Genomic DNA, 11894 nt, shown 5'->3' with positions numbered 1-11894 from the left:
ATTATTTTGCTCATTTTCTTTTCATTTATTCATTCCTTCACTCATTAATTAATTAATTCCTATACTCGTTTGTTCATTTTCTCATTCATTCACCCACTCATTTGTTCACTCACCCATTCATTTACTTATTCATTCATTCATTTACTCTTTCGTTCACTTATTTATTAGTTAATTCATTCATATATTTACATATTCATTTACTCATTCATTCATTTACTCTCATTCATTCGCTAATTTATTCATTCACCTATCTGTTGTTCATGTACTCAATAATTCATTTTACAATTTTTTTTCATTTATTCATTCACTCTTTGATTCACTCATTCATTATTTACTCATTTGTTCATTTACTCATTCATTCATTTACTCTCATTTATTTGCTAATTCATTCATTCACCTATCTGTTGTTCATGTACTCATTAATTCATTTTACTTTTTTTTTCATTTATTCATTCACTCTTTGATTCACTCATTCATTAATTTATTTACTCATTTGTTAATTTACTCATTCATTCATTTACTCTCATTTATTCGCTAATTCATTCATTCACCTATCTGTTTTTCATGTACTCATTAATTAATTTTACTTTTTTTCATTTATTCATTCACTCTTTGATTCACTCATTCATTAATTTATTTACTCATTTGTTCATTTACTCATTCATTCATTTACTCTCATTTATTCGCTAATTCATTCATTCACCTATCTGTTGTTCATGTACTCATTAATTCATTTTACAATTTTTTTTCATTTATTCATTCACTCTTTGATTCACTCATTCATTAATTTATTTACTCATTTGTTCATTTACTCATTCATTCATTTACTCTCATTTATTCGCAAATTCATTCATTCACCTATCTGTTGTTCATGTACTCATTAATTCATTTTACTTTTTTTTCATTTATTTATTCACTCTTTGATTCACTCATTCATTAATTTATTTACTCATTTGTTCATTTACTCATTCATTTACTCTCATTTATTTGCTAATTCATTCATTCACCTATCTGTTGTTCATGTACTCATTAATTCATTTTACAATTTTTTTTTCATTTATTCATTCACTCTTTCATTCGTTCATTTACTCATTCATTCATTCATTTATTTACTCATTTGTTCATTTACTCAATCATTCATTCATTCACCCATTCATTCATTCATTCATCCACTCTGCAGATCTCTCACACGCCTCCATACTGAATGTAACCCCAAACCATGATTTTTCCTTCACCAAACTTGACTGATTTCCATGCAGGTTCCAGTAGGTCTTCTGCAGTATTGGTGATGATTGGGATGCAGCTCAACAGATGATTCACGGGAAAAATCCACCTTCTGACACTTTTCCAAATGATCAACTAGAAGTCGAGTTATTATTTGTTGCTCTTCCAACTGAGATCAACCTCAAGACTTTTATCAGGTAGTGTATATATTTACATTTTATACAATATAGTCCTGCATACATTTATAGACACAAAAATATACACAGTATGCACAAATATACACAGTAAATATAAAGTTTTATTTTGGATGCGATTAAACGTTTGACAACTCTAATTATATTGTATTATATTAACATTTATATGATGCACATGCATATTCTGATGCAGAAATTAATCACTTAGTAAACAATAATACTAATACCGAGGTAAGTAAGTGTTATTTGTGTGTGCTGTTACAGTGAGCAGGATGTGTTGTGATGTAACGGAGATCTCTAGTGATGATGTGATGAGGGCAGACACTCACCTCACTCTCAGCAAAGTGTCTTGCACCTTTCAGACAGAGAGACGAGCGGCGCAGAGTTTTCTCATCACCGTCATCAAACACTGCAGAGAGAGACAGAGAGGAAAGATTAAACACGCATATACAGTACACATGCATTAACATAAGCACACAGAAGCATGCATACACTTACACCTATACAAACACACATACTCATATACACACACACACACTCAGACATACAGACAGACACAAACACTTACATGTGCACACAGATACGCACATGTACACACACTAACATGTACACAGTCAGACAAACACACACGCACGCACACAGACACACAAAAACGTACACAGACATGCACACACATGCGTACACACACACTTACAATCAGGTACACACACTCACATTCACTCATTCATTTATTCACTAATTCATTCATTCACTTTCATTCATTTATTTGCTCATTCATTCATTCACTTTTATTCATTTACTCATTCATTCATTCACTAATTCATTTATTCACTTTCATTCATTTACTGATTTATTCATTCATTCTTTTATTCATTTACTCATTCATTTATTTACTCATTCATTTATTCACCAATTCATTCATTCACTTTCATTCATTTATTTCTTCATTTATTTACTGATTCATTCATTCTTTTGTTCATTTACTCATTCATTCATTTACTCATTCATTTATTCACTAATTCATTTATTCACTCTCATTCATTTAATCATTCATTCATTTACTTACTAATTCATACTTACTTAATTTTTACTTATTCATTCTTTCATTCATTTACTCATTCATTTATTCACTAATTCAATCATTCAGTCTTTCATTTATTCATTCACTCATTCATTCACTCATTTATTTACTCATTCATTCATTCATTCATTCATTCATTCATTCATTCATTCATTCATTCACTTTCATTCATTTACTCTTTCATTCATTTACTCATTCATTTATTCACTAATTTATCTATTCACTCATTTCTTCTGTTCATTTACTCATTAATTCATTTATTTACTTTTTTCATTTATTCATTCACTCATTCATTCACTCATTTATTTACTCATTCATTTACTCATTCATTCATTCATTCATTCATTCATTCACTTTCATTCATTTACTCTTTCATTCATTTACTCTTTCATTCATTTACTCATTCATTCACTAATTTATCTATTCACTCATTTCTTCTGTTCATTTACTCATTAATTCATTTATTTACTTTTTCATTTATTCATTCACTCATTCATTCACTCATTTATTTACTCATTCATTTACTCATTCATTTACTCATTCATTCATTCATTCACTTTCATTCATTTACTCTTTCATTAATTTACTCATTCATTTATTCACTAATTTATCTATTCACTCACTTGTTCTGTTCATTTACTCATTAATTCATTGATTTACTCATTTTTTAATTTATTCATTAACTCATTAATTCACTGATTCATTAGTTCATTTACCGATTAATTAATTTACTCATTTGTTCATTTTGTCATTCATTTACTCATTCATTCATTTACTCATTTGTTCATTTGCTAATTCATACACTCAATACTCATTCATTCACTCATTTACTCATTTGTTCATTTACTCATTCATTTTCTCATTCATTCACTAATTCATCTCTAGTAAATTTATTCATCTATTTACTCATTCATTTACTCATTTACGCATTTGTTCATTTACTCATTCATTCACTCATTCGTTTATTCATTCACTCACTCATTTATTTACTAATTCATTCATTCATTCGTTCGTTTACTCATTAATTAATTCATTTACTCATTTGTTCATTTATTCATTCATTTACTAATTTGTTTACTCATCCTATCACTCACTTATGTTCATTTACTCATTAATTAATTCATTCATTTACTCATTTGTTCATTCATTTACTCATTTGTTTACTCATTCTATCACTCACTCACTTATTTGTTCATTTACTCATTCATTCACTCATTTGTTCTGTTCATTTACATAATAAGTCAGTTATTTACTCATAATTTTTTTTCATTCATTCACTCTTTCATTTACTCGTTCATTCATTCATTTACTCAATAATTAATTAATTTACTCATTTGTTCATTTATTCATTCATTTACTCATTAATTCGTTCACTCACTCATTTGTTCATGTACTCATTCATTCACTCACTTTATTCACTCACTCATTTCTTCTGTTCATTTACTCATTAATTCATTTATTTACTTTTTTCATTTATTCATTCACTCATTCATTCACTCTTTCATTTACTCAACTCATTCATTTACTCATTAATTCATTCATTTACTCATTGATTCGTTAATTTATTTATTCATTTACTCACTCATTCATTTATTCACTAATTAATTTATTCGCTCATATGTTCTGTTCATTTACTCATGAATTTATGTATTTACGTAATTTTTTATTTATTCATTCACTCACTCATTCATTTATTCATTCATTTACTTATTTGTTCATTTACTTATTCATTTGTTCATTTACTCATTCATTCATTTGTTTACTGTTCGTTTACTCATTCGTTTACTTGCTCATTTATTTACTCATTCACTGATTCATTAGCTCATTCATTCATGTATTTACTCATTCACTCACTCATCCATTCATTTATTTATTTACTCATTCATTCACTTACAGCTGAAATAATGGCAAGTCTAGATATTAAGGCCAGTCCAGCTGGGAAACCTTTTCTATTGAATTATTGATTGCTTTAAATAAACGCACTCATCTCCTGCACTTCAGTGTCTCTATCAGGAGCATCAGGTGACACCGCAGTAAACCACAGTAAATCTTAGAGTAAATCATCACCAGTCACATTATAACTTCATTAAGAGCTACAATATGGTCTAAAGTGAAGTGAAGTCAAATTAAAGACATCTGCTGGAGAAACATCTGCTGTGACTCAGATTTACCATCATTACTGAACACACACACACACACACACACACGCACACACACGCACACGCACACGCACGCACGCACGCACACACACACGCACACACACACGCACACACACACACACACGCCATCAAAATCAAAAGTATACAGGGTAAATAATGACAGTGTTGCATAGTTTCGTGAGGGAAAGAGACTGATGTCTGTCATATGACACGACAACCTGCTGCTTCTCACTTAAATGCATGAAAATAATAACAGCTAAACAATACAACTGTCATTACCAATGTGTTTATATTTAACTAATATAATATGCATGTTCAGTCGTCGTGAGAAATGATCTATTTTTTTCACTATTTAAATATATTTGTAAAAAATCTAAATAAATAATGAAATAATCAAATATCTAAAACAAAAATAAGATTTATAATTTTAGATTTCTAATGGCCGGATTAAAAGCTACCCTCATCTTCTAATTTAAAATAAATAATAAATAAATATTAGAATACATTTTATACTTTTCTAATTTACTTACTGATCATCATCATCATACACAATTATTAAAAAATGAATAAATAAATCATTATTAAATGTATACATTTAGGACTTTTCTAAATTACTTACTCATCATCACACATCATTTATTAAAAATTAATATATAAATAAATTTAATTAAATACATTAAATACATTTTTTACTTTTCTAAATTACTTACTCATCATCTTGGTATTTTTGTATTGCATTTAAGATTTAAATACATTTTAATAATTTATAACTGTACTATATAATATAATATAATATAATATAGTATAGTATAGTATAATATATTATAGTATAGTATAATATATTATAGTATAGTATAGTATAATATAGTATAGTATAGTATAGTATAGTATAGTATAGTATAGTATAGTATAATATAGTATAGTATAGTATAGTATAGTATAGTATAGTATAGTATAGTATAGTATAATATAGTATAGTATAGTATAATATAGTATAGTATAGTATAGTATAGTATAGTATAGTATAATATAATATAATATAGTATAGTATAGTATAATATAGTATAGTATAGTATAATATAATATAGTACAGTATAGTATAATATAGTATAGTATAGTACAATATAATATAGTACAGTATAGTATAATATAGTATAGTATAGTATAATATAATATAGTATAGTATAGTATAATATAGTATATTATAGTATAGTATAATATAATATAATATAATATAATATAATATAGTATAGTATAGTATAGTATAGTATAGTATAATATAATATAATATAATATAATAAAATATAATATAATATAATATAATATAATATAATATAATATAATATAATATAATATAGTATAGTATAGTATAGTATAATATAATATAATATAATATAATAAAATATAATATAATATAATATAATATAATATAATATAATATAATATAATATAATATAGTATAGTATAGTATAGTATAATATAATATAATATAATATAATAAAATATAATATAATATAATATAATATAATATAATATAATACATAAAATTAATTAAATTTAATAAAGAAAATAATATTAAATTTACCAAAATAAAATAAAATAAAATAATGTAGAAGTGCACTTACCGACAGTGTACAAGCTAGCGTCGGTGAGTTTGTTGATTGTGGCCTCCTGGTAGATCCCGTCCTGATTCCTGGCTTCAACCACAGCGCCCACCTAAAACACAAACCCTCCATCAGACACCCAGACAGACAGAAGCAGGCGCAGGGTTTCAGGGTGTTGCACCACATCGTTCTTCACTCACTGCAATTGGATTTTCTGCTCTACCGGCTGTCAAAACACTGAAGCTGGAGATAAACAGGCTGAATTTATTTCTCTTTCCCACATAATCGCTGACATTACTAAAAGAGCATCGCCTCTGAGGGCTTCTCCTGGTTTCTTTAGACATGTAGCATGGCAGTACTACAGTAAGGAGATGTGATCAGGTGTTTATAGTAAATTAACACATTTATGTAAAGGGATATTTCACAAAAACCTGAATATATATATATACATAAATATTTATAAAAAAATGTAAAAAAATAATAAAAATTATAAAAATGATTGAAGGATATTTTTTTATTTGTCATGTTATTAATATTATTTTGTAATATGCGGTTAATTGATGAACTAAATTTAACTAAATTGAGTATGAGTGTGAATGAGACTGTATGGGTGTTTTCAAGTAATGGGTTGCAGCTGGAAGGGCATGAACTGTGTAAAACATGTGCTGGATAAGTTGGCGGTTCATTCCGCTGTGGTGACTCCAGATTAATAAAGGGACTAAGCCGAAAACGTAATGTTCATTTATTATAAAGACGAATATAATTTCAATATATATATATTTATATATTTTTATAATAAATTAACTATAATAAGTCTTTATAATAAATGAACATTAATATAAATGGAGATTTTACAAAAACTTAAAAACTATTTATCTAAAATGTAAAATAGTAAATGAAAACACATGAAGAAACACATAATGAATTAACATATTTATATAAAATGTATTCATATTTCACAAAAACCTGAAAGAAAAATATAAACAAATGTTACAAAATAAATAAAAATGTATGAAGAATATTATTAATATTATTATAATATAATATAAAATAATATAATTTAATATAGTATAGTATAGTATAGTATAGTATAGTATAGTATAATATAATATAATATAATTTAATATAATATAGTATAGTATAATATAATATAATATAATATAATATAATTTAATATAGTATAATATAATATAATATAATATAATATAATATAATATAATATAATATAATATAATATAATATAATATAATTTAATATAGTATAATATAATATAATATAATATAATATAATATAATATAATATAGTATAGTATAATATAATATAATATAATATAATATAATATAATATAATATAATCTAATATAATTTAATATAATATAATATAATATAATATAGTATAGTATAATATAATATAATATAATATAATATAATATAATATAATTAAATATAATATAGTATAGTATAATATAATATAATATAATATAATATAATATAATATAATATAATTTAATATAGTATAATATAATATAATATAATATAATATAATATAATATAATATAATATAATATAATATAATATAATATAATATAATTTAATATAATATAGTATAATATAATATAATATAATATAATATAATATAATATAATATAATATAATATAATTTAATATAATATAGTATAGTATAGTATAATATAATATAGTATAATATAATATAATATAATATAATATAATATAATATAATATAATATAATTTAGTATAATATAGTATAGTATAATATAATATAATATAATATAATATAATATAATTTAATATAGTATAATATAATATAATATAATATAATATAATATAATTTAATATAATATAGTATAGTATAGTATAATATAATATAGTATAATATAATATAATATAATATAATATAATATAATATAGTATAGTATAGTATAATATAATATAGTATAATATAATATAATATAATATAATATAGTATAATATAATATAATATAATATAATATAATATAATATAATATAATATAATATAATATAATATAGTATAATATAATATAATATAATATAATATAATATAATATAATATAGTATAGTATAGTATAGTATAGTATAATATAATATAGTATAATATAATATAATATAATATAATATAACATAATATAATATAATATAATATAATATAATATAATATAATATAATATAACATAATATAATATAATATAATATAATATAATATAATATAATATAATATAATATAACATAACATAATATAATATAATATAATATAATATAATATAATATAATATAATATAATATAATATAATATAACATAATATAATATAATATAACATAATATAATATAATATAATATAATATAACATAATATAACATAATATAATATAACATAATATAATATAACATAATATAATATAATATAACATAATATAATATAATATAATATAATATAATATAATATAATATAATATAATATAATATAATATAATATAACATAACATAATATAACATAATATAATATAATATAATATAATATAATATAACATAATATAATATAATATAACATAATATAATATAATATAATATAATATAATATAATATAATATAATATAATATACAGTTGAAGTCAGAATTATTAGCCCTCCTGTTTATTTTTTCCTCAATTTCTATTTAATGAAGAGCAGATTTCAACACATTTCTAATCATAATAGTTTTAATAACTCATTTCTAATAACTGATTTATTTTCTCTTTGTCATGATGACAGTAAATAATATTAGACTAGATATTCTTCAAGACACTTCTATACAGCTTAAAGTTACATTTAAAGGCTTAACTAGGTTAATTAGGTTAATTAGGCAGGTTAGGGTAATTAGGAAAGTTATTGTATAACAGTTTGTTCTGTAGACTATCGAAAAAAAATATATAGCTTAAGGGGGCTAATAATATTGACCTTAAAATGTTTTTTAAAAGATTAAAAACTGCTTTTATTCTAGCCGAAATAAAACAAATAAGACTTTCTCCAGAAGAAAAAATATTATCAGACATACTGTAAAAATTTTCTTGCTCTGTTAAACATCATTTGGGAAATATAAAAAAAAAGGGGGGGGGACTAATAATATATATACATACACACTGTATATTGAGCTTGTATTAGATGTTTAGAATAAATTAACATATTCATATAAAGGGAGATTTCACAAAAACGTGAAAAAAATTATATATAAAATGTTAAAAAATTAAATAAAATTGAAGAGTATTATGTTATTATTTATTTTATTAATATTATTATATATTAATAATATTAAATCATTCTAATAATATATTATAATATATATATAATATAAGAAATGCACCATTACATTTTTAAATATCTAATGTAAAAAAACATACAACATGTCAACAATTTTGACATTTATAAAATATTATTTATTATCATTTATTAATCATTATAATAATGAAATTCCTCACGGCCACTGGATAGCAAAAAAATGTAATAATCAACAACGGCTGTATGTCACCATTTACACTTACAGCAAATTATACACTATTATTTACAAATATAAATTACTTCTTTATAGAAGTCTGAGAAATCCTTCGTTTTTATTGATATACATTCATGTTTTCATTTTTCTTTTCGGCTTAGTCGCTTTATTAATCAGGGGTCGCCACAGTGGAATGAACCACCAACCGAGGCTCGAACCAGCGGCATGTGGTTTTTATAATATTTTATTATATATTATAATATACAAAACATTATTTTATAATTTATTAAATTATATTAAATTAAATTATATTAAATTATATTACATTAAATAACAAAAACCTGAAAATATATATATGAATATTTATAAAATAAAAATGTAATAAAAATAAAAATAAAATGCATGTAGAATAAAGCACACTTGTTGCACCATTACATTTTTCTTGGCGAATTCATCTCTTTATTACATGTAAAAAAATATTTAATATATTCTGCTCTGATTGGTCAGCTCGGCGATATGCAAATTAGCTACTTTGATCATGCTGATGTGGAATTTTAGAAAGATTTAAAAATATAACGACTCATTAAAGTGATTCAGAGTCAGCTCCTGCTTCTAAGTCAATATCTTTATTTATCAAGTACTTTTGTAAATAACTCTCTCTGTTTATTAATGTAGTCTGGGCTTCTCTCCTCTGTGTCGTGTTCGAGCTGTTAAAACCTCTGCTCATAAAGACACTCATGAGCATATCTGTTATTTATTCTCTCTGAAAAAAAAAAGAGTTACTAAGAGCTCAAAGCAAACTGTTCTGCCAGCGAGGTGTTTTCTGATGAGCTGACGGCGGAAAATAATTACTGTCATATTCATAATCGCAGCTACAGATGCAACGGCTGCTTTGCCAGGAGATCTTTAAACTAATGATTGAGCTTAAAATAAAAGAAGAACAAAATAAGGAAAACAAATCTCAGTGCAGGTTGCCTGAGTCAAATGAGCCCACCCCTATGTCTGTATAAAACTGCTATGCAAACATATTCATGTAGGCCTATTATAATGGCAGTCTATGGAATCAGTTACAAAGGTTTTTCATGGTTTGGGGGCGTGGTTTAAGAGCTTCATTTTCATATTGAGATGCTGATTGGCTGCCTGATTCAAATGAGCTCACCCCTATGTCTATATAAAACTGACATGCAAAGATTTGCATGTAGGCCTATTATAATGGAAGTCTATGGAATCCGTTACATAAGCTTTTTAAATGGTTTGGGGGTGTGGTTTAAAAGCTCCATTATCATACTGAGATGCTGATTGGTTGCCTGAGTCAAATGAGCCCAGCCTCATGTCTATGTAAACTGCTATGCAAACATATGCATGTAGGCCTATTATGATGCAAGTCTTTGGAATCAATTACATTGAGTTTTAAATGGTTTGGGGGTGTTGTTAAAAGCTTCATTATCATATTGAGATGCTGATTGGTTGCCTCAGTCAAATGAGCCCACCCTCATTTCTATATAAAACTGCTATGCAAACATTTTCATGTAGGCCTATTATAATGGCAGTCTATGGAATCAGTTACAAAGGTTTTTCATGGTTTGGGGGCGTGGTTTAAGAGCTTCAATATCATATTGAGACTCTGATTGGTTGCCTGATTCAAATGAGCCCACCCCCATGTCTAAATAAAACTGCTATGTAAAGATGTGCATGTAGGCCTATTATAATGCAAGTCTATGAAATCAGTAACATCGGGTTTTTAAATGGTTTGGGGGTGTGGCTTAAAAGCTTCATTATCATATTGAGATGCTGATTGGTTGCCTGAGTCAAATGAGCAAACATTTTCATGTAGGTCTATTATAATTGCAGTCTTTGGAATCAGTTACATAGGGTTTTGAAATGGTATTGAGATGCTGATTAGTTTCCTCAGTCAAGATTTGACCTCATCAAGGGTCTGGGACAAAAACTGTGGGACTAGCTAATATACAGTATAATAAGGGAAAAATAACAATAAAGTATGGAGAATAACAATAGTGAATTTACCTTAAGCCCCACGAATAAAAATAAATCAATAAATAAATTTTTAATAAAATAAAAAAACACAAAATAATAATAACAAATAAAATTAAATAAAATTAAATAATTT

The 11894-nt window shown here is 24.4% G+C and overlaps 1 protein-coding gene across 1 annotated transcript in view; it reads right to left on the bottom strand.

The window, feature by feature from the left end:
- Window positions 1-11894, bottom strand: part of arid4b (AT-rich interaction domain 4B) — a 159693-nt gene that overhangs the window by 86052 nt on the left and 61747 nt on the right. The window contains exons 5-6 of the mRNA XM_056470555.1: window positions 6284-6374; window positions 1748-1827 (exon numbers count right to left, since the gene is read on the bottom strand). Of these exons, the coding sequence (XP_056326530.1) occupies window positions 1748-1827; window positions 6284-6374 (171 nt within the window). The remainder of the gene's footprint in view (window positions 1-1747; window positions 1828-6283; window positions 6375-11894) is intronic.

This window comes from Danio aesculapii, chromosome 13, assembly GCF_903798145.1.
Source record: "Danio aesculapii chromosome 13, fDanAes4.1, whole genome shotgun sequence".
Classification (NCBI taxonomy): Eukaryota; Metazoa; Chordata; class Actinopteri; order Cypriniformes; family Danionidae; genus Danio; species Danio aesculapii.
Note: the sequence above shows the minus strand (reverse complement) of the source record. Positions and strands in the feature narration are given on the sequence as shown.